Genomic DNA, 24,386 nt, shown 5'->3' on the forward strand with positions numbered 1-24,386 from the left:
AAGCCTCGCGTTAGCTTCTGTCAGTGTGCTGTGAAACAGTCGCGCCCTCTTTCTTTTTACTTTCAGATCAGGAAGGAGACGAAGCTGCTGCTGACCTCCACTCGACCTTCCTCCTTCCTTTGTCCTGGATGTGTCCTTTGTCGACGCCTTTTTCCTCCACAGCTGCATTTTTTTTTTTTTATACATATTTAAGATTCTTGTTTCTATTTTTTATTCTCTGTTTGAGATTAAATGGAGTAAAATATATTTAATCTGCTTTTATAATTTATATAATTTATATTTATAAAACCATGTTAAATTAAACTAAATTGAAAAAACAAAATTAAAAAATACTTCATTTTAATATGAAACGGTTTCTTACAAAATTTGACAGATTAGGATTCATTTTATTTTAACTTTATTTGTACTTTGAAGTAAAAAAAAAACGTTTTTACAAAACACTAAAAAGTTTTTATCTTTTCCACATTTCATTTCATATTTTACATGAACTGCAACAGATAATTTCTAAAGTTCAAAGGTATAATATATGAGTATATGAGTAATTCATTAAGATATATGGTAGATGAAAACATCTAAAAACACAAATTTGAGAATAATAAATAAATAAATAAAACAAAGGAAAAATGTGTTTGACCTGTAAATATTAGTTATTTTATTTTTCGTCCAGTTATCCTCTTTTTAAACAGAGTTTTATTTTAGTTATTATATTTGAATGATGCTGCACAAATAAACATTATATGAACTTTGACAGGGAAAAAAATGTATTAACCTAAAGTGAAAAGCTGCTTCTGTTCATCTGCCTGTGAAATACTCAGATTTGAATCATTTATTAGAAATCATTAAATCTGGAGACTAAAATGAGGGAAATGTGTCTCAAAGATATATAAATTAGAGGAAAATGATCGATATTAACCTCCTAACAGATCAGCTGATTAAAGATAAATAGTTTAACCCTTTAAATACTTTGATGAACACAGATGATGTTTTATTTACACTCTCTTCATCCGGATTAAACAAAATAGGAATCCAAAATTTAAATGCTTCGTTCATGATCTTTATACATTTTGTCCACATGAAGAAAAAGTTTCCCCTTAAATGTAGAATTCATCAAGAAATGGATCATTTTTACAAAAACGTTTAAAGCCTGATGATTTACTTTTGTTTGTTAAACTTTTAATGAGTTTATTTATTTGATATTTAATATGTGATACACGTGTTTAGATTGTAATTGCATGCATTTTAATTATAAACACTTTGATATCAGATTTTTTTCTCAGTTCGAGTTCTCATTTTAACATTTCTTCCATTTAAATTTCAGCTTTTTGAAAAAGAAATTCAAGCTCGCTAAATAAACGTGTCTGAAGAAAAGATCACGTTGAAAGTGTCCTGATTAAAAATGATGGATGGCTCGGTCTGCCGTCTCTCTCAGGACATATTAGCTGTTTTCTATCATTTTGTCGGATGGTCTCCGTCCCTTTGATGGAGGCCTTTGAAGTCCAGCGGACTGTCATGCAAATGGAGGCCGATAGAGAGGAGCCTGGGAGGGGAGGAGGCGGAGGGGAGTGTGGGAAAAACCTGCTGTGGGGTCTCAGTTTTTATCAGGGTTTAATTCAGAAAGAGGTTTTAGTTTTAAAATAACGAGGATGATGTGAGGAGGAAGAGGCGGAGCGCGTGGAAGTGAAGAGAGGAAGAAGAGCGCGAGAGGAAGCGAGGCAGCGTGTAAGGGTGGTGAGGAGAGGTGAGGGAGGGAGATAAGAGCAATAAAAGTGAACATGTGACTGCTGCAGTTTTTAACAGGCAGCTGATGGAGACGGCACAGAGAGAGAGAGAGCGCGAGCGAGCAGGTGGAGGTGTGGACAGGTAGACACGCGCGCACTCAGAGATTGAAGTTTACCTGCACACCAGGTGAGAGAGGCAGGCTGGATCCGCAGTATGCTGAGGGAGTCCCCTCACCTGGAAAGATGTACGTGAGCTACCTGCAGCTGGACAAGGACCCCGCCATGTACCCGCACCAGAACCCGGTCACGCGCCACCCGGGCCTGAGCCTCAGCCCGCAGAACTTCTCGGTGCCCGCCCCCCCGCAGTACCCGGACTTCGCCTCCTACCACCACCACCACCACGGCATCGGCAACGAGCAACACCCGGCCCAGCAAGCCCCGCCGGCGGCCGGTGGCTGGAGCCCGGCATACCCGCCTCCTCCGCCCGCGCGGGACGACTGGTCCTCGCATCCCTACGCGCCTCCCGCGGCCTCCTCCGTGACCGGTGCGGTGGGCACCACCCTCGGATTCGGGCCCACGGAGTTCCCCGGCCAACCGCCTGCGCTGATCCCCGCCTCCCTGAACGCCTCCGCGGGGCCACTGTCCCCCGGCTCCCCGCGGAGGAGGACCCCGTACGAGTGGATCCGCACCTCCGCGCCGCCCAGCAACCCCAGTAAGACCCCCACACCTGTTCCCTCTTAATGCCGCTGATGTACCTGCTCCCGCTCACCTAAGCTAACGAACACCCCAACAAGTTTTTACCTTTAACCCGCTCATGGTTTCGCCTTTAACCGCTTACTCGTCACTTTTCAGCTGCTTGTGGTTTTATTTTATCCCTGAAGCAAACCGAGCTCCAACAGTCTGTTTGACATTTTAATATGAGGCTGATATGAGACGCAGTGATACTCAAATGTCTGCACATGTGTACTCAGGTTGGAGATAGCGGCAGCCCGGCACGAAACACGCTTATAATCGATTAATCGGCCTGAGATGAAGTTTGGTTAACGAAAAACGAGCCCGTCCTTTAGACTCTTCAAAGTTCAGCAGCAATGATCCTGATAATGGTTTTTCCTTAGGACGAGATGATTTTCCTTTCATAGATATTCTAAATAAGCTGCATGTTTTACACTTTTACTCATGCTCACAGTAAAAAAATGATTTAAACGTTATTAATCCGCATAATTGACTTTTTAAGGCTTAAATTTTATATTTATTTAAATACCGTTTTCCCCCTTTACTTTACTTGTGCAGATTTATTCTTGAATAATTTCCCAGATCGTTTATTTTATTATCTGGATGTAATCGTCGTCACTTTGGAACTTAATTTAATTAATTTAAATTTGAACCTCATCACTGACGCTCTATTTATTTATTTATTTATTTTAAACGCTCTCATTATTTTAATCATTTGGTTTCCTTCAGACTTTCAGATTAAAAGCTCCATATATCACCATGTCACGCAGCTTCACCTCAGTTCGGCTTAATTTGATTTCCTGCCGCTATTTTATTTTATTTTAAATTTATCGCCCAATATTTCCTTTCGTCCCATTCAGACTATTTTTGAAACCTTTTCTTCATGTTTCACTTCTTTTGACTGGTACTCGATGTTTATTCGTCGTGGAGGTTTGAACCTGCAGAATGAGTTGGTGCAGCTGTCAGGACGGCTGAAGCGTTCCCACCGGGTCCCGGTCCCGGCCTGTCTCCGGATCAAACGTGTGAAGCCGGTTTGAAGCCTTGTAATGTAAATGCGCCCCGCTGGTCGTGACTCCGGGCAGGCTGAGCTCGGCCTTTGTCCTCCGCTTGTCCCTGGGCGGAGAAAACAAGAGCCGACAAGATAGTTCCCACTTTGAAGTGGGAAGTGTGAATTTTGCTCAGGCTCCGAGGTTTCTGCAGCTCTTACATGCCACAAAACATCTTATCAGCACTAAAGAAATCATTGTTAAATAACTTCAGCCTTGCTTCATAATGCGTTTTTTAGTGATAATAATTAAAAGCAATAAAATAAAATCAGTGAATCAAACTGAACAGCAGGACGGGAGGAGTTTCCTTTTCTTTTTTTAATCTTACTCTCTAATATAAAATAATACAGGGTCAGTAAGATCTGAGTGTTTGGGATACGTCCTGGCTAAAAACTATCGTCAGCTTTATTTCCCTGAAATGACCTGAAGTTGCATTTGTGATGGACATTAAAAAGGATTTGTTAGAAACCTGCAGAGATGAGAGGTCAGTAAGAGGTTAACCACCGTCCATTTTAAGCAGGGGTGTATCCAGGAATTTTACAGTAGGGTGGCACAGAATGGGGGAGGCGGGGGCCACAGGTGATTAAAATGTTAAAAAAAGATGCATGAATCTGGTGTAGAAAACGTTCTGTAGGGAGCCCGATTCCGTAATTCATATACATGAAAAGTGGCACTGCAACAGACTTTAAACATCATTTATTATTTTATGTTGGATAATTGTTTTATCATAAAGGATCCTGTTAATATAGAAGGTTTAGAGACATCACAAAGAAAAGCCTGAACACAGCTCTCTGATTTTGATAGATTATGTTAAAAAAAATTAATAATTATAGTCTCTATTATCTTTTAACTTAAATATGTGTTTTTCATTTTACATATAAATAAGTAATGTTAGAGGATAAAGCATCTTTCTTTGGGGAGCTAGAGCTGGACTATCAGGTGTTTCTGAACATGAAGCCAACTCAAAGGTAACAGTCGGCCTCTGTCGACCTGCCGCCACCGCAGGAAGTCTGCAGCTGTGCAGGTCGGTAAAGAAAGATTGAGGCGGGTGAGAGTTGCAGCTGTTGGCAAGTAACTTTGGACTTTTTTCAAAAGCTAAAAAAGGTCAACGAATAATAGTTTGATGCAGATGATGCTGTTTTCAGACGTATTTAAAGCTAAAATCATCAGTGAGACTAACATCTGATTAACCGCACATCCCCGCGGACCACACCTGCAAGAGTCAACATTTTAGTCAGTAAGAACATCCCAAAACTGGAGGTGCACATGACAAACAGGAGAAACCACTAAAAATGACCTCACGCTTCGACTCAGTGACAGAATAACAAACAGTCGGTGGATCTTACATTCCTCCACTAGATCTCATTTCATTCTGAGTATATGAAGTACTTTCCTCAGGTACTGGTTAAGTTAATTTCATCTTCTACTCTATTGTGGATGTGAATATTTAGTTTTGTACTCTTATTATTATAATTTACTGCTTCTGTTTTTATTGGGTGAGACTTGGGAAGCTGTTTTATTCCCGTAGTCTTTGTATTTTCATGTTTTACGGCTGCGTGCGGCGCTTAAACGCAAGACTCTTCTGTATGCATGTTGACTTTTATGGGTGTTTTTATTTGTAGTGTGAAAATATGACAATAAAATAGTGGTTTACATCCACGGAGTCGAGAGATGTGCGCTTGTAAATGCCCCGCTTGGTTCTGAGAAGGACAAAAACCCAACACTCGAAATCTCGACGGGTGTTTGGAGTGAAATCTGAGCTGTGTTCAGCTGTAGTTTTATAGCAAACTGCTGCATGGGAAAACACGCATTAGAGCATTTAACGATGAGGTCATCATTTGCAGGAATTTACTGTTAATAATAAGATGTAAGAATACAGTAAAGAACTGCACGTTTCCTCCTGGTAATCAGCTGTGACTCTGCAATAGAAGCTGTAAAATAAAATACAGTACTTTTCTCTTATTGGCTGTAAGTTTAGAGTGAACGGTTAATGTTTGTGTGGATTATTGTCCTTCAAAAACACACCTGGACTCGTTTGCTTTTTCCAACTTTTCCATATTGTTTAGAGTCATATCAGTTTCCCTGTTGTAGATACAATGTCGCATAACTGAGTTAACATCCACAAGAAGCACACAGGGAATCAGAACCAGGTTTCGTTAAAGCAGAAATTAGGAAATGAGCAAAAAGTCCTTATTTTTCTTGTATTTGCTCGTCAGTTTTAGCTGCCGCTGCCTCTGAAAGCCCATCTCTGGCTCAGTCTGTGCCGTGAGTAAACCTCTCTGTCTTTTTGATTTACGCTCCTTCATTAGCGTCTCCGCTCTCTCGGCTCTTTATCAGCTGAAGGAGAATCAAACTGTTGGTTTTTACTTTCCAACAAATGAAGCAGAAACTCTAAAGTTCAGACAGATGTTCCCTCTCAAACTAAAATGTTTGAGTTTTAATTCGCCCCGGTGAGCGATTAGAGCGCAGACGGGGGTGGCACGCTGCTCATTGAGCTGCTGTGTGTTTAGTGTTAATATTGAATCAGAGCGTGTTAAAGAGCCATGAAGGCCTTTTTAATTAACTTTAACACAACCGTCTTGCTGTTATGTGCACACATACATTCACATAGAAATGGAAAATCGCAAAGAGACAAATTCTAATCTGTCCATTGTCTTTGGAATGAGTTTCAGTCTCTGGTTTAATCTTCAGGAGGTTTGGGGGCTTTTGTTTCTCCCTCCATCAGGACCCGTTCTCTCAAAATCCATCAATGAAAATGTTTCATTTGTTTTTCTTTCCCCTCCACCACAGTTCCTAGATATGAATACATCATTTTTCATAACAGACAGCACGACCTTAAGATTTAAGTATTTCTTGACAGTTAAAGTAACAAAGTAACAAATGTAGGTAACAGAGTATATTTGTGTTGACTAAAAAAAACCAGGCTTTACTGCCTAAACACGACTGATTACATTTCACTGTGCTTTTCTCACAGCAGGTGTCACGAGGTGTTCGAGGTCGACATACAAAACTCAAACCTTTGATCTTTTTGTCCTGATTCTGAGACACATCGACAACTATTGTGTTGTGTAATCTTTTCATATAAGAGTGAATCATTTCAGGGTTTTTTCTTTTTCTTTTTTGAAAATAATAACATAAATAATGCATTGCATAATATGAAGTGTTTGCAAATAACCCAAAAATGTTGCTAAATAAGCTAACTGTGTGAGTTATTCATGGGATCCTCTGACTTATTGGTTAAAAGCACTCTTTTCACTCACTTTAAGCTCTTGGGTGTTTTGGGAGTCCACTTGCATTGTGGGTAATGTAGGCACCTGAGTTAAGGTGGGGGAACAGTGTAGTATACAACCAATTTTCAAAGTTTAATATTTAACTGAATGTTTGAACAGCTCGTTTCATTTTCAGCGTTCACAGTAACACACGAACACCGGGACCATAAAGGAATAAAAGCAGATAGGGCTCTGTTTTATGCAAATGCAGCCGAGGCGGGGAGTCAATTTGAATGCAGGAGTCATGGTAAGAACACGCAGCTCCATCAGGGTTACAGCAGTTTGTCTCACAGGTTTATAGCACACAATATAAAATACGCTTCATTCACACTTTTACACACTAATAGATGGTGTGATTTTTGTGTAGCTGAAGCAGATGATTAAACATGGAGGTGTGAGATGTGTGTGTGCACTGAAGCCATATAAATTATGACTTCAGTGCACACTGCTTATGTAGAGGAATCGCCTCTAACAGAGTAATATGCTTTTATGGGACTTGGAGTAGTTGTTGTATTGTGATTACTTGACAAGTAAATACATGTTGTAGCTAAATGATTCATCTTTCTGCTAAAACTGCTTCAGAAATTCAGCTGACACAAATCCAGCATGAGCTGAGTGATGCAGCGAGAAAAGTTAAACTGACGTGAGCCCCCTTTAACTTTGCAGTGATTACCTGCAGGGGGCGCATCCTTCAGCTTTTCATAGAAACAGTTTAAAAAATGTTGTTTCTGTTTTACAGATGGAAAGACACGAACTAAAGACAAATACCGAGTGGTTTACACCGACCACCAGCGGCTTGAGCTCGAGAAGGAGTTTCACTACAGCAAATACATCACCATCAGAAGGAAGGCGGAGCTTGCCACGGCACTCAGTCTGTCAGAGAGACAGGTACACGAAAGCTAAATGTTTTGTGTTACTGAGAAAGACCACTGAAATATTTGATTGTCCTGACATTATGTCAAAATATAGATTTTTGTCAAGTTTGAGGAAAACAATTGAGATTCTCGTTTGTTTTAACTGCACAACTTAAAGGTGAAGTCAATAAACCCTCGCATTTATCTCGGCACTGGGAGGATACTGGGTAGGAGGGGAATTATTAATGCACTTCTTCATTTCTTGACACTAAGGCAAACACAAGTAAGGTGTCACATCTGGATCTTTAGTCTGTAAATAATGTTTATTGTTCAGAACTGATATGCACAAAACCGAGTGTATCGTCTGCATACATTCGGTGATTAATTAGTCAGACTGGATCCAATTTAAAAAGGAAAAAACTGCAGTTTTCAAAAGCAGTATGGATGTAGAGACAATCAGAGAGGCTTCTGACCACTGGGCAGGTTTTTTTGGGTGGGGGGTGTTTTGTTTTTTTTAATTCTGGCATCTCCTGTAGCTTAGAAGTTAGACGAGTTCCTTTAAGCAAAAGGAACGAAGCCTTTAACACTGTTGAAGTCCTCAATTGTGCTGCTCGTGTCTGCAATCGGAGAACAAAGACTGAAACGTAATCTTAGGTTTCAGAGCTCGGACTGTCACTAATTATAAGTTAGATCTCAAATTAGTTCACATTCTTACTGATCGTGCAGAAACAATGTGTTACTGAAAAAAACGTGCAATAGTTGGAAGTGTTTGAATAATTCATGTTCATCTGTAAACAATGTCTGACCTTTTTTCTATCCCAGGTAAAGATTTGGTTTCAGAACCGGCGAGCAAAGGAGCGCAAGATCAACAAGAAGAAACTCCAGCAGCCGGCTTCCTCTACCACCACGCCAACCCCTCCCACCGGCAGTAACGGCAGCGGAGGTGGAGGCAATGGCCTCCATGCAAACGGGAGCAGCAACGTCGCGATGGTGACAAGTAGCAGCGGGAGCAACGGGCTGGTGTCTCCTTCTCTAGCTCTGAACATCAAAGAGGAGTACTGAGGACGATGTTTTACTGGACACTGACTTCGGGGATGTGGACTAAAAATCCTGAACGACAGACTGAGACGTTCATCCTGCACATTGCTGTTTGCCTTCTTAAAGCTAAAGTTCACTGAAAATCAGAGAAATCTCAATGAGACGTGTTGCTAACAACTTCCAGTCCATCAAATAATTGCCTGTTGTGATTGGATCTGAACAAAAAGGAATCTCTGCAGGTGATTTCCATCTGTCGAAGGATTGGTCAGTCGTTAAAGGACAACCATACGATGTCCAAGACTAACTTTGTGGTGGGTGGAGCTCTGTATGTGGGGAAAAACACATTTTCACCTGTGACAGAGATGCTGTTGAGCTCATCACTGCAAATTGATATTTATAAAACAAGTTTTTCTCTTTAAACAAAAGCCCGAGTTAAATAACAGAGGTACTAAATATAATGCTGACTTTGTCTTCTCACACAGAATAGTCTCTCTCCTTTTTCTTTCTTTCTTTTTGTGAAATATTCTTGAGTGTAGTGGTTTAAATATTTCATTTAGCTCTATGAAGAGCTGCAGCAGGAAGATACAGGATACAAACTGTACCGTCAGTGTGGAAAACAGTCGTTTTTTAACACTAAATATACTTTAAGGACGGTATTTTCAAATTATATTAAGTTTGTTTTCAATTTAATATTGTTTCAATGTTGTTAGAGTGAAATCTTATTTGATCCAAACACTAAACTATAAATGTTATGAGTGTAGCATGAACTAACAAGGTGTTCCTCACAGCGACAGCCTCAATGTTACTGATCATAAAACTGTCTCGGATTTCGTGCTGATTTAAATATGACAACTTTTTTGTGTGAGCTTAAAACCCTCGAGCCGGAGCTGCTGCTGAACTCGGCTTGTGAATTCAAAAACTATGTTTTTTCAAAAACTATGTTTGTGAATGCATGAATATGGCACCATGATTGCTTAAAAGGAAGTGCTCCTTTAGTTTGAGTGTCACCCAGTTTAATGCTGCATTTAATTGAAGCTGGAAATTGGGAATTTTCAAACACAGTGGACAAAGTCCAGATATTGAGCTCAGGGAAGTTCACGACTCACAACATGCAGAACTCAACGTGGACAACTGTAGAAAACTATTAGCTTAAGTGTTTGCATATCTTTCTTCATGGTGATTTTTAGGGACCATCGACTTTCAGCCTGTTCAATTAATTTAAAGCTGGAAATTAAGTAGTTATGGAAAAGTTTTAACAAGCTGCTTGAGAAGAATCAAATGTATTTACTTTGGACTCCAAATTCTGAGACACTTGTAGTCTTGCAGAGTTTCATATTCAGTCAGTTTTACCAAGAAATAACCATTTATTTAAATTTCAGTGAAGTCAGGAGGATGAAACAAAGATATGACACACAGGATGAAATTCTGACTTTGAAAGCAGATTCTGGATTTTTGGATGTTTATTTTTAACATGTTAGTGGAATAACTCGTCCTGAGACATTTTTATGTCCACGTGCTTCTTAAAAAAATCAAATATTTTTTTATATTTTGAACTGATTTTTCAACCAGGAAAGTTTTATGTCTTTATTTAAGACTTGAGCTTTGTACATGAGAAGGTTAAATGGTGCCCACTTCCACAGAAACCTTTGTTTCATGGGGTTTGGTTCTTAGCCTCACATCAGCTCAGATGTCATCAAACTGACCCTGATTCACTCTTTTTGCATCATGTGATCAGCTCATTTTTACTAATCAAAACAAATCTAGCATTCATAAGTCTCTTCAGGGTCTTTGCACTGTTGTTTCACTGAAGCCTTGGATTTCTTACTCTTTACTAAATTAAGTGTGTTTTTCTTTTTAAGATATAAGAAAGTCACTGATGTGACGCCACCCGATGTTCTAAATAGATCCTGTAATTTGTTTGTTTTTTGGTTAGGTGTGTTTTGTCTCGTTAAAGTGGATTATGTTCATTTCCAGCTCCATATTTTATTCTCGAGCTCTGTTAGAGCTTTTCTTCATTAAGGGCTCATAATAATGATTCCTGATTGGCCTTGGTGCAGTGCTCTCCAACTTTAAAGCCTGCTGACGGTGTCCATGTTTAACATGAACATCTACCACTGCAGATGGAATGGGTCCACTTTAAACTTGTACCCCAAAGTCTCTGGAAGCAAACAGAAGCATGAACTGATTGCTTTTCTTGTTGTTTTACTGCCTGATGGCCCAAAGGGTTAAAGCAACATGTTTGTAATGTGAAACTGGTTCAGCAGATCACCTGTTAGCATATTAAAGGCCCAGTGTCTTCAGTTCGCTCAGGATCTTCTTCAGGTGACAGAGGTTTAGTCAGCCAGGTTACAGTAATGCTGATTGTAATGGATAAAGCTGTGAAAGTAGCAATCCTGGTTTCTGTGTATGGTAGTTAAACCTGATTTTCCTGGTCACTGCAGCACCTGGAGCTGGTTTCCAGCACTGAGTGGGTTATTTTTCTCTTTTTTAATGAAATTGTTCACTTTAGAATGATATGTGACAAAAACAAAAACTTTTAAGTCCTCACATTTCAGAAGTTGCAAGAATTTTACTTGACTTTCGACTATTAAACTGAGACGCTGTGAGGAAAAGCTGTTTTTCAGTCCACTTTAACAGACAAAATACTAACATGATATCAGAACAGGAAGCTACATCCCTCCAGAATAAGGCCCAGATGAGACTACTTTCACTAATCTGGTTACTTTAATGCTTGTAAACTTATTTAGTGGCACATGGATGAGTGAAGCAGTCGTATGAGTGAGTAAAATCAGTCAAATCTTTTTTTGTTGTTCTGCTCTACATACAGTGAATGTCTTGTAAATGTTTATGATCTCACCTGTCAGACTTTATCACATGTATATTTTCAAATGTAATTTTTATTAAAAAGGAAAAGCTTTATCATAAAAGAGGTTGATGATCTCTTTTGTTCATTCACATAATTAGAAAAGCAGCATAATGTTAAAGAAACGCCCGAGTGTTACAGTGGAGTTTGTCCTCACTGCTTCCTGGCAGAACTGCTGTCGTTTTTTTCCAGGATGTTGACTGGGAGGAAGGGCTGCCTTAAAGCTGACGTCAAAGAGCAAAGGTCTTGTGCAGTAAACACCACTGATAAATAACTGGGTGTAACATGATGGGCTGCAGCCGATCACAAGAAAGTAATTTCTTTTAAACCTCACTGGTACACGTCCACGCTACAGCAGTGTTTCGTCTGTGATTTTAGTTTGTTGTTAGGTTGCTGTGATGTGGTCATAAGACATCAATATTATGAAAATAAAACCATGTAATGCTCTTCATAGGTGTTAGAAGTTTTGAAATGCACACTTGGGTCTTCTTAGCTCATTCGTAGGTTGTTACTATGCAATGCGATGATGTTGAATATCTGATATAAATAACAACCTTCAGGGGATGAAGATCTACCCTTGTGCCAAGTTTGGTTGCTTAACTCCTGAATGTGTAGAAGTGTTTGAAGGCAACAATCAAACAAACATATATTACAGTAAAGTTGTACCGACAAAGACTGCAGGGTGCTTCTAGATTTATTCGGGTCTTTCAGTTCAGTTAATCAATATTAAATATTTACAATGGGACACCCTCTCTCGATGGCACCTGCAACTACAACAGATGTGAATATGAAAAATACCACAAGAAAAACGATTTGTCCCATAAATGTAATATTTTTCACCTGCATAGAGCCTCTTTCTGACCTAAATCCAATCTAAGTGTGAGTATTAAATAAAGCAGGCCCAATGACGGAGCCCTGAGGAATTCCACATGTTGTGAAATCTAGCTTTTAAGTATTTTAGGTTCCTTGACTCTAAGGAAAGTTTGTGTAATTGTATTGTCCAGTACCAAGATCCAAACTAGAAAACAAAATCAAATTACAGGCTCCCCCTATAAAACAGAAACTGGGAGGTCTTGAGTATGTTAAAAGAACCTCCAACATGTTTGATTTCCTTCAGTTTAAGAGGATTTAAATTGCAGGTTGATCACTGTATGCAGCAGAGACTTGGAAATCAACTGCAAAGATCAACCGCCATCTTGACGTTTTCCAACAACGTTGTCTTCGACGGCTGCTCAAGATCACATATCGGGATCGCATTACCAATGAAGAAGTATATCGCCGTGCGGGAGTAGAGCCGCTCCATGTCCAAGTCACCAAGCGTCGGTTCAGATTTGCCGGTCACATCCTTCGGCTACCGGACCCGAGACCCGCCCGTGTCGCGGTTCTGTGGAACCCGAAGAATGGAAAGAGACGGCGAGGAAGACCTAAAATAACATGGAGGAGGACTTTCCTTGAAGATTTACGTTCAGTCGAACTGTCATGGGATGAAGCAACAACTGCCGCGATAGACCGAGTTCAATGGTGTTCTCTTGTCGCCGATGCGCCGATCAGCGCAGGAGGATCTAAGTCTAAGTGAGTAAGAGCACCAACAAAAATAAAGGAAGCTGACTCAGATAAGCAGCATTTAAAACAATTTATCACAACATTAAATAATAATTAGAGCTGATGAGTAAACATCGTCCTTGCAGACTTTGGATGGATGTTGGTGAGGCGGCATTATTGAAAATCTTCCATGTGTTGATGTTCACAACCGACCTGGACACCGGGGCTTCGTTCTTCCACAATGTGCAGCTTTAGTTTTGGTATCCAGCTTTTGCATTCTTATTATTGTGGAAGGGAAAACTGGATGTGGTGTACTTTTCTGTTCAGAAGGACGTCCACACAATGGTCAGAGTGCACCCACTCCATCCAAATCCCCTCTGTGTTTTAGGTTATCATTGGAGTTTAATAACCATCTTTCAGGGTCAAGTGGTAAACTCGGGTCTCAAAGCCAACATAGTTGCGTGCACACACACACACACACACACACACACACACACACACACACACACACACACACACACACACACACACACACGTATTTGCTAACTGATCCAGCAGTTGAGGTGTGGTGTCCAAAGGGCAGAGAGGAACACTGGGCAAACAGAGCACAGTATCCTGCTATCTGCTGTGTGTGTGTTTGTGCGTCCATACTTGGACCTTTGTCCTTCTCAGATCATTTTGCCTTTAACAGCGGTCCTATCTTAGCTCTGATAGAGACTATCAGCAGTGTGTGTGTGTGTGTGTGTGGTGATAATGGCGACAGGTAAAGAGCTATCTTGAACTTGAGGCCACGAGTAGATGATGTTTTTTACACAGAATTTCATAAAACTAGCAAGTTCAGTATCCTGGGAGATTTACTAGAGCAATACTGATTGTAAGACTGTAACAAATCTATTAGATGTCATATGTTGAACCATATAAATATGTAAAATGAAGAATTATTAAAATAATATAGATACATGTTGTAACATCATGATACATTGATATAGAAGATTTCCAACGAGTTACATTGTGATATGATGATGCTCACCCAAACCTCGTCCTCTTATGGCGATCGTGGCTCAAGAGTTGGGAGTTCGCCTTGTAATCGGAAGGTTGCCGGTTCGAGCCCCGGCTTGGACAGTCTCGGTCGTTGTGTCCTTGGGCAAGACACTTCACCCGTTGCCTACTGGTGGTGGTCAGAGGGCCCGGTGGCGCCAGTGTCCGGCAGCCTCGCCTCTGTCAGTGCGCCCCAGGGTGGCTGTGGCTACAATGTAGCTGCCATCACCAGTGTATGAATGTGTGTGTGGATGACTGGATATGTAAAGCGCTTTGGGGTCCTTAGGGACCAGTAAGGCGCTATATAAATACAGGCCATTTACCATTTACCAACGTCGTTGTTTTCTGCTGTGGTTCACTGTTTTCTAGACTTTAAGCATTTCATGGTGGCTTCTTTCAACAGCTTGATCAACAATCAGCAGCATAATAAATGCAGAATATGCACTAACTAAGTGAACACAGCAGCAAATGTGCGCACGGTGAATTCAGTCATGAGGTCACCATTCAGGGCTCAGTTTAACTTTCAAATGTGCAAATACATATTAAATCATTTACATAGTAGTAGGAATTGTACAAAATATTTGTATATGCCAAACAGACGTTGGCACTGACAATGTAGCAAAGCTTCATTACGATTGTCTAGGAGGAGATAGGGAGCATACAAACATACATAATAACTTCTCCCCATAAAGATGTTATGAACTCACCAAACAAAGTGATGTTAAGTGTTCACTTCCACAGTTAATCAAGATTATTAAGTCACTGAGAGAAATTCTAAGTGGTCTAGCTCTGCGGTCCCCAACCCCCGGGCCTCGGACCGGTACCGGTCCGTGAGTCGTTTGGTACCGGGCCGCGAGAGTTGAGGCTCAGGTGTGAAATGTATAGTTTTCAGGGTTTTTATCAGTTTTCAGCGTTATTTTGTTATCGTTTTTATCGTTTACTTGGTTTTCCTGGGTCTTTTCACGTGTGTTATGAATAAGTCTTCTTTTTTTAGGTACCGGTACTAGTTTTATTTTGTTGTATCTATCCGCGACACCTTAAAGGCCGGTCCATGAAAATATTGTCGGGCATAAACTGGTCCGTGGCGCAAAAAAGGTTGGAGACCGCTGGTCTAAATGGCATCTTTGCTTGAAAAATCAACTTGAATTGCAACGTAAAGCAAAAATCACAACAATGTCAACAGGAATATTAATTATGATAATTATTTTGTATTTTTCCATTGGTGTAGGGAGGTATTATAATGAGTGTAACATCAACATTTGTTTTGTGCTAATGTGCAAAAATACACAGGCAAACAGTTTTTTTAATCAATGTTAAAATGATTAATAACAGCAGATTTAAGGAAATGCAAATGTCGCCATCTTGCACTGAGCAAAAACACTGGATAACTTTAGTCCGCCTGACGACATATTTTATCTTTTCTCCAATCAGCATCTCAAAATTGTTATTATGACTCTAAAAAGAATTGAAAGTCTAAGTAATGGCATGCAAAGTAATAAAGGCCAGTCATTCTGCAATGTAATAAAAATATACTTTATTACAGAGTAGTGAGCATGCCAACAGCAGTTCTTCTGAAGAAGACAGTTAAGTTTATCAGGAAAGAAATCAACACTTATAATTCAGGAGAGATAACAGACAGTCCCAGCTCCACTTAGTCCACTCATGATAAACTGCAGTACGGAAAAATGACACGAAATGCTGCAGCCAGACTCCTTGTGCACTCCAGCAAACAATCTCATATTTTATTCTCTTTACTTTGGCTCACAGACAATTTTAGAATTCACTTTGTAATCGTCATACTTACAAAACAAGTACTAAATGGACAAACTCTAAACTATATACCAAAACCTTGTTACACACACTGCTCACCCACTGGATTTGCTAACAAGCTCAAAATCTATTAGCTGCCTTCATACAAGACTGAAGACTAGAGCGGACAGATCCTTTCCGTCTGTGGCTCCATGTACAACGACAGCTACCAGTTCAAATGTTACAGTGCCACTGACCACTACCCAGGGCTGTCTCTCCTTGAATGAAAGTAGAAAAAAGATGGAATATAAACATATGTCAGCCATGGCAGGCAGCGCTGTTGTGCAGTACTCTGATGTAAGAATAAATGGGAGCATAACCGCGTCATTAAAACCAGATGGTGTGTCTACACCAGTGTGATGGCATTGAAGAAATCAAAGCTATAACTGTTAGCATTGCTAAGATTAGCTAAACTTTAAGGTTAGCCAAACGTTGTGTGTTGCACAAAGTCCTGCATGTTTTGGGGAACATGTTTAATGGTTTCAGCAACTGAGCACTGAGGAACTCCACATATGGTCAATGGTAACTTTATTGTCTCTGGGGGGAAATAGTTTTGTCCTCTCGTTAAACAAGACATACATTGTATTATATGAAAAAAAGAACAGCCCAAGTTTTATCAATCTCCTTAAAAAGTACAGTTGTTGTTGGACCTTTTTCACTGTAACAGTAAAATGTGGCTCAAAGGACAGAGCCTTATTGAGAACTACCCCCAAATACTTAGAACTATCCACCAGTTCAATGTTTGCACCATTTACTACTGATAGTGCACGGTGGGGGGAGGGGGGGACCCAGGATGGGGTCCTTAGTTTTCAGGGTGTTAATCTTTAAAAATGACTGATCACAGCAGTGAAATGCCTGTTAGCCTGTGTACTGTGACACTCATGCGACCTCTGTCTCTCTTCCACAGCATGTCTTTATCCTGTCTTTCTTCTCTCACCCCAACCAAGCAGACACAGCAGATGGCCCCGCCCCTCCCTGAGCCTGGTTCTGCCGGAGGTTTCTTCCTGTTAAAAGGGAGTTTTTCCTTCCCACTGTCTCCAAAGTGCTGCTCATAGGGGGTCATATGATTGTTGGGTTTTTCTCTGTATCTATGAAGCGCCTTGAGGCGACTTTTGTTGTGATTTGGCGCTATATAAATAAAATTGAATTGAATTGAATTCATTAGTGTACAAAATATATAATATGGGAGAGAGACAACATCCCTGTGGTGAACCAGTAGAAGAATCCAGCTGACTGTAAAAACAGCCGTTGACTCTCACACACTGAGATCTGTTAGTCTAAAGTCCAGCTGACAAGATTAAAATCAAGTTTAAATGGGTTAAGAAGCTTATCAGCTAAAGATGTGGCTGGATAGTATTATGATACAGGGAATTTAATAACGTGATCTTGAATGCCACTACAAGGCCTGTATGCAAATTGCAGTGGATCAATAAGCTTGTCTGCCCGCTGCAGAAAGATGTCATGAAATCATTCAGTCATAGTTAATTAATGAAATGTCAATTCTGATTTTACTGTCTAGCTGCCAAATCTATGTAAAATTACCCCAAATTACCTTCAAATAAGTGTTTTATTACCAGATTTTTAGAACTCGGGGTCTGTCCTGTTGTTAGTGTTATGTTAGTCCATGCATCAATAGTAGGAGACCAACAGTAACACTGATAGTCGAAAATAAAACATTTCCTTAAAATTTAGCAGACTTGTATCCTGGTCATTTGCAAAGAGAAATAGACCAAAGACAACAACAGATAATCATCTGATTATCTGATTTGTCATTGCACAACAGAGGGAAGTCACTTTACTTTGTTATAATGGATATAAATAAGATGTCACAATAACATAAATAAAAAGAACCCGAGTTAATGTCTTACTGTTTTACAGTATTGGAATGAGAGTACATAGGACCGTGCCCACACATGACATGATTCACTGTGACACAGCCAACAAAAACATACAATGTCAATAATAAGTCGATGTAAGTGTAACACCCACTACACTTTGGCTTTTACTCTTTTAACAGGCAGCTTTCACCTTCAGATGACAAATGTTAAATCATATAAAGCTTTGTTGTTTCTGCCGTGACAGGAATCTGACATAATAAAGACTCAACTCTGAAGCCTCAACTAGAGCAACTGACACCATGGTGGGTTTTCAGAGCCAGAGGTGACCACATCTGGATGACAGAGTGGAGTGTTATTATCAGCTGATGCTGGTCGGTTTGGTTATCAAGCTGCATCCATAGACTGTATGCTAGCATCACACAGATCAATGCTAATTAGTGTTCAGTAACATCTAAATTAAAATCCTAAAATTTTAGCCAGCAGCAGCCACCTGTGTCATACACCTTTCAGTTAAAGAGGCCACGCCCCTAATAACGCAAACTTTAATCCTTAGTACAATAATAATAATAATGGATTGCATTTATATAGCGCTTTTCAAGGCACCCAAAGCGCTTTACAATACCACTATTCATTCACTCTCACTTTCACACACTGGTGGAGGCAGCTACAGTTGTAGCCACAGCTGCCCTGGGGCAGACTGACAGAAGCGAGGCTGCCATATCGCGCCATCGGCCCTTCTGGCCAACACCAGTAGGTGGTAGGTGAAGTGTCTTGCCCAAGGACACAACGACCAGGACAGAGAGCCCGGGGATCAAACCGGCAACCTTCCAGTTACAGATGCACTTCCCAACCCCCTGAGCCACAGCCAATACAGAGAGAAACCCAACAATCATATGACCCCCTATGAGCAGCACTTTGGTGACAGTGGGAAGGAAAAACTCCCTTTTAACAGGAAGAAACCTCCAGCAGAACCAGGCTCAGGGAGGGGCGGGGCCATCTGCTGCGACCGGTTGGGGTGAGAGATCGAAGACAGAGACAGATTAATAACAAGTATGATTCAATGCAGAGAGGTCTGTTAACACATAGTGAATGAGAAAGGTGACGGAAGAAGAAATACTCATTGCATCATGGGAGCATGATGCAATGAAATGTGGATCCAAGCAAACCTAAGCGCTGCGTGGCAGCTCGTTCGTGTTGTGACTGTCTCTGCACTGAAAACACCTTTGTATTTGAACAGGAAAGGGGTCAGTGAATGCAACACAAACTTTCATAATTGCATGTTTTACAGGCTAATAAAAGTGATCAGATGAAAGATAAACTCAGAGGTGAATGAGCAGGCCGGCTGCATACAACAATCACACAACGATTCAAAGCTTTCTAAATCTACGGTGAAGAGATTCCTCCGTGTTTTTCTTCTGTAAAGGAAGAAAGTGAGTGGATCCGTGTTGTTAATAGCAACAGCTGTGGCGGTGTCTCATTTTTAGGTAAACAGAGGGTAATGGGAGCAGAGCTGCTCGGCCGCTGCCTCTTCACTGCCATAAAGTTTATTAGGGGGTGGGCGCCATACAAATGGCTTCACCACAGAGACACAGAAATGTTTGTTGAGGAGGCCCGATGAGCTCTGATATCAGCGGAGGATTCACCGCCAGAGTCTGGACATGTGGAGATGCAGACATCCAAACTGTGCCTGAAGCCTGATGAGGGCCACGTCCACTGTTTCAGCTTTAAGGGATGATGAAGATGGAAATGGGCAAATGTAAAGCAGACGTGCAGTCATGTGACTGGATCTGCTCAAAGTGACAGAAAATAATACAGTGGGAGGAAGATTTAGATCTGCTGGAGGTTTCTTCCTGTTAAAAGGGAGTTTTTCCTTCCCACTGTCACCAAACTGCTTGTTCATAGGGGGTCATATATGTAGGGTCGACTTTACAAGTATTCTGATTCTGAATAAAAAGCACCTTTAGTGCTGTACAAATAAAACTCAGTTACATTTAAAATGTAATTTTACTCCACATGTTGAGAACAGAATCGCTGTCAGCTGGGAAATGTTCCCGTGTGAAGCTCGGGATCAGGACTAACCCACGGCGGCGTGCAGGAGCACTACTTCGCCCGAGCCTGCTGGTCTGTTTTTGGCAGTTTCTTCCTTACCTAACCTCGCCGTTTTCACATCGCAGTGCGGGCAGCAGACACGGAGGCTTTCGGAAATGATGACACCTTTTAATCATATGATCCAGTCATGTGACCAATTAAACTAAGATGGCGGACATTGTACAGCAGTTGTTTTGTTTGTGCTCAATTTTGACAACTTTAAAGATTAAAGATTAATATCAGTTTGTACAAGCTCCAGATAAACCTCGCTGCTTTTCCTCGACATTTTGCAACGAAAGAGCCGGAACGTAAATAAACGGCAGACAGAAACGACGCAGGTCGAATCGTCTTACGTTTCATCCATGTGCAGCACAGGAACAGCATGTTCAGTGTGGATGGAAACGATTATAAACGATAGTTTTAGACCCACAGCAGTGCTCGACTCCTGCTCAGACTGAACTTCTTTAAATAACAAAAACTAATCATAATAAAAACTGTTTGTGGCTCATATTAAAGGTTGAAAAAATGCCCCTCTGTAGGCTTGTGGAAGCTGGCCAATCAGAAGAAAGCAGCTATGTTAGCTTGTTTGAGACAAGAACCAGCAGAAGATTCATTATTATTATTCTTATCATGCAAAGGTCGGCGAGCCGGAGACTGAAACGACTGAGCTGAGGACGCAGCTGATTTTCTACCTCAAGAGTGTGAAACTATTCGCTGTGAGGAGTGTTTTTATGACGGCCTGCTGGCCGACTGCTGTTTGTGAGCTCTTTTAATGAGGAACGACATCCTCGTCTGTTATCACTGAGGTCAAATGTTCACCTGGCAGCGAGTCAGAGGACGTGAAAGGCCAGCGAGGCCTGAACTTACGTAACGTTTTTTCTCTCGTTTCAGCTCGTTGGCAAAACGCCATCAGGTCTGTTCTGCGCTTCCTGGTGACGGTTGGTGTGTTTGACAAGAGACGCCTCCGATCACCAGTGACAACGTCATGATCTGAGCGGGGTGGCGGCCATTTCAGGACACGTTTTATCTCTTCTAAACAAAATGGCTGCCAGAGAGACAGCACAGTGATGACCTTGAACAAATCCGTCAGGCGGGAGGCCGACGGCGACTTCGCACTGAAACAAAAAAGTCTTCAAGCGAGGCTTAACGCTGATGAAGTCGAATTTAAAGATGTTTACTGCGTCGTTCTGTCAGCAGACGCAACAAAAGACAACAAAACAAGCAAATAACTCTCAGCCTCTCGCCAGCGTCTGTCATCCTGCAGGGACTCGTCTCTCACAGCAGTTCATCCAGACTTATACAGCCGCGTGTTTATGGCCATTTTACCATAAACTTTCATTTACAATATACTTACTGCCCCTAATACGCCCCCGTATTGGCCGCATTGATTGTGGATAAACAGTGGAGTCGTAAAGGAGCAGCGCAGGAACGACAGAGCGCTGTAAAGGCGAGATACTGAAGACATGAGGGGGACTACCGGTATTCAGCAGCTCCGTGACACGCATGATATTCTCAACACGGAGTGTGTGTGTGTGTGTGTGTGTTTTCACTGCATTACTTTTGCACACGTTTGTACAGAAACATTAACAAAAACATAAAATCACATGATACACTCAGTAGATGAGACTGAATTAAGACCAAAAAAAAAAAAAAAAACGTATGAAGAATAACTGAGTTTAAATTTAATCCGTCAGCAAATAAATTCACAACAAACAGGAAGAAATGAAGATTATAGGATTAATTTGAGGGCAAATACAATTTTAAAAACTGCATAAATATACATGAAAATTCAGGAAATACACAAAGAATACGAGAGAGAACAACATAAAACAACACTTAGAAATAAAATTGATCAATTTTTTATTTTTTGATCAACAAAATAGAAAAACAGAGAAAATAAATATGTTGGTTTCAAGACAAAAAAAAATCAAAATAAAAAATAATTAAATAAAAATTTCTGACCCAATTTTAAAATTCAGGAAAAAACACAAATATTTAATAGAGAAAAATAAACGTCAAACTCAAAAAGGAATTTGAAATACAAACATAAAGTAAACAGCAGATTCATAATTACATTCAAATAAAAACATATACATAATAGATATACATAGATAAAGATAAATAGATATACAGATATATATAATATATCTGCTGCACATTTCATTCATTATTATTACAGAACAAACAAACAGTGGCAGATTGTTAGAGTTTATATCGTATCATTTACTGTGTTCAGGTGAAACGAGCGCTTTTATGAACAGTGATTGGAGTCTATCGGTCACACACATTATTGTCTCCAATTATAGCTCATCACACAGTAAACGAGCGCAGCCCCATTAGCCTACATCAGATAGACGACGCACACTTAAGTGTGTCCCCTTATCTGCTGAACAATTTCATTTAAGTGAAGTTTATAATATTGTTGTGTCTACACGATTCACAGCCATTTATTAGGATTTTACTGCCTTTAATGTGAGACTCATATACACTGCAGCAGCGCGCCGGCACTGTTTTTATAGGAGACCACAAATTATCGCTGTATAAAGTTATAAAAAATTATAGTTTATGATTTAAGACTAAACTACTACAAAACTTATAAAATAAACCTCAAAAGTCAAACAGTGAGGAGGAATATGTGCAGCAGTGTGGTCTACTGTGAGCACAATAAAGGCAATAACAGAATTACAGCAAAAATCACTTTGGAAAAAATCACATAAAAACCACAAACACTGATTCTGCTGCTCTGAGTCACACACACACACACACACACACACACACACACACACACACACACACACACACACACACACACCAAGAATGTATCGCAGCTGATAAACACAGAATAAAGTCGACAGTTTTTATATTTGGTTTATTTATTATTGCATGTGTGAAGATTTTTAAATGTTTCATGTTTCGGCTCAGAGACCAACATGGCGTCCACGTTTGTATTTAAACGCGCCGTGTGAATCGTTCACGACTGAAGCTCTCTCAGAGTTCGTCTGGTGTCGGATCTGATGTTTCTCATAACTGCAGTTTTCATATTTGAGTCTTTGAAACGAACTTCCCATCATGCACTTCTTCCTTATTTACTTACTGTTAGCTGCTGTGGGAAAAAGGAAGAAGCTCCTGTCAGAAGGACAATGCTCTGTATTCAGGCCTGAAGTCATAAATATCGAACGTAAAGCAGTCAATAAATAACACGACAACCAAAACGAAGGTCATACAGTCAGGCTCCAGCACGCCGCTCATTTGACTGTTACAGGTATCAGCTGATTAGGCCGCAGGTCGGCTCAGCCTGGCATCATCTTCTCATGCTCTGTTTGGCTTATCATCTCTGAGTTTCCATTAAAGCTTCCACCTCGCTGTGACCATGTTGATGTTTGGTTTGTATGTTTTTTGTTCTCATGAGCAGGAAGTACAACGATATATGATTACAGTTTAAACATATTTTTAAATATTTGATATTTCACACTTTTTGAACGTCCGTTATTGTAAAAATATATATTACTTTGTATCAAGAAGTCAACAACAGTTACCATGTGGCGAATTAAACATGTTATATATGTATGGTAAATGGCCTGTATTTGTATAGCACTTTTACTAGTCCCTCCTAGGGACCCCAAAGCGCTTTACACACCCAGTCATCCACCCATTCACACACTAGTGGAGGCAGCTACAGCTGTAGCCACAGCTGCCCTGGGACAGACTGACAGAAGCAAGGCTGCCATATTGCACCATCTGGCCAACACCAGTAGGCGGCAGGTGAAGTGTCTTGCCCAAGGACACAACGACCGAGACTGTCCGAGCCAGGGTTCGAACGGCAACCTTCCGATTACAAGACGAACCCCCAAACTCTTGAGCCACGATCGCCCCTATCACATGTATCACATGAAATGTTTTACAGTGTTTCCGATTCTTCAGCAGTGTTGTTGTGTCATATTGTATCCAGTTATACTGTAACAGTGTCACAGATAAAATGGGGTCAAATAAATATGTTAGAGAGTATTCAGTGTTAGCATAGCATGTTGTATTGTAAACTGTTGTGTTGTATTAAAATGCTGCATATCCAGTGTTACAGATACAGATACAATGTAACACCTTACAAATGTGTTACAATGTATCTTTTATCACATGATAACACGTCTCGAGGCAGCTCTTCCGCTCCAAGTGATGCTCAGAGGAAACTGATTGTTGGTGTTCTCGCTATGAAAGAGCTAAACGTCTGTATGTCACATTAGCAGCACAATGAAAAGCACCAACTCGTAATGATAATGATGATACTGTAATAGAACCACACACACACTTTACACGTCAACCCTTTTCTCTGCTGACTCTCTGAACTCTTTGAGCACCTCTCACCTGCTTTTACCTGCAGTTTATAGATCTTAGTTTAACTGCAGGTTAGCGTGAGTCCCACCCGCCTCACCTCTCCCCCTCATTAACCTTCGCCCCCTCGATAGTGTCGGAGGTTTCAACACAGCTTTGTAGAACCTTGTTCCCATCCAAGTTCATGTTTGGTAACAGCTGAAGTCTTCTTCTTTTTCTTGTTCG

At 40.6% G+C, this 24,386-nt stretch overlaps 2 protein-coding genes across 3 annotated transcripts in view; both read left to right on the forward strand.

The window, feature by feature from the left end:
- Nucleotides 1-24,386, forward strand: part of LOC146510531 (glutamate receptor 1-like) — a 441,677-nt gene that overhangs the window by 220,881 nt on the left and 196,410 nt on the right. The gene's annotated exons all lie outside the window — the stretch shown is intronic.
- LOC146510550 (homeobox protein CDX-1-like) lies at nucleotides 1,415-11,423 on the forward strand. Of its 2 annotated transcripts, XM_085175818.1 has the most exons (4): nucleotides 1,419-2,430; nucleotides 6,902-7,012; nucleotides 7,505-7,653; nucleotides 8,442-11,423. In XM_085175818.1, exons 1-4 carry the CDS (start codon nucleotides 1,962-1,964, stop codon nucleotides 8,679-8,681), a joined length of 969 nt encoding a protein of 322 aa, XP_085031944.1. In that variant the 5' UTR covers nucleotides 1,419-1,961; the 3' UTR covers nucleotides 8,682-11,423. The 2 variants fall into 2 exon arrangements, with proteins under 2 accessions (XP_085031945.1, XP_085031944.1); XM_085175819.1 differs by lacking the exon at nucleotides 6,902-7,012 and having other exon boundaries at nucleotides 1,415-2,430.

Source organism: Neolamprologus multifasciatus, chromosome 10 (assembly GCF_963576455.1).
Source record: "Neolamprologus multifasciatus chromosome 10, fNeoMul1.2, whole genome shotgun sequence".
Classification (NCBI taxonomy): domain Eukaryota; kingdom Metazoa; phylum Chordata; class Actinopteri; order Cichliformes; family Cichlidae; genus Neolamprologus; species Neolamprologus multifasciatus.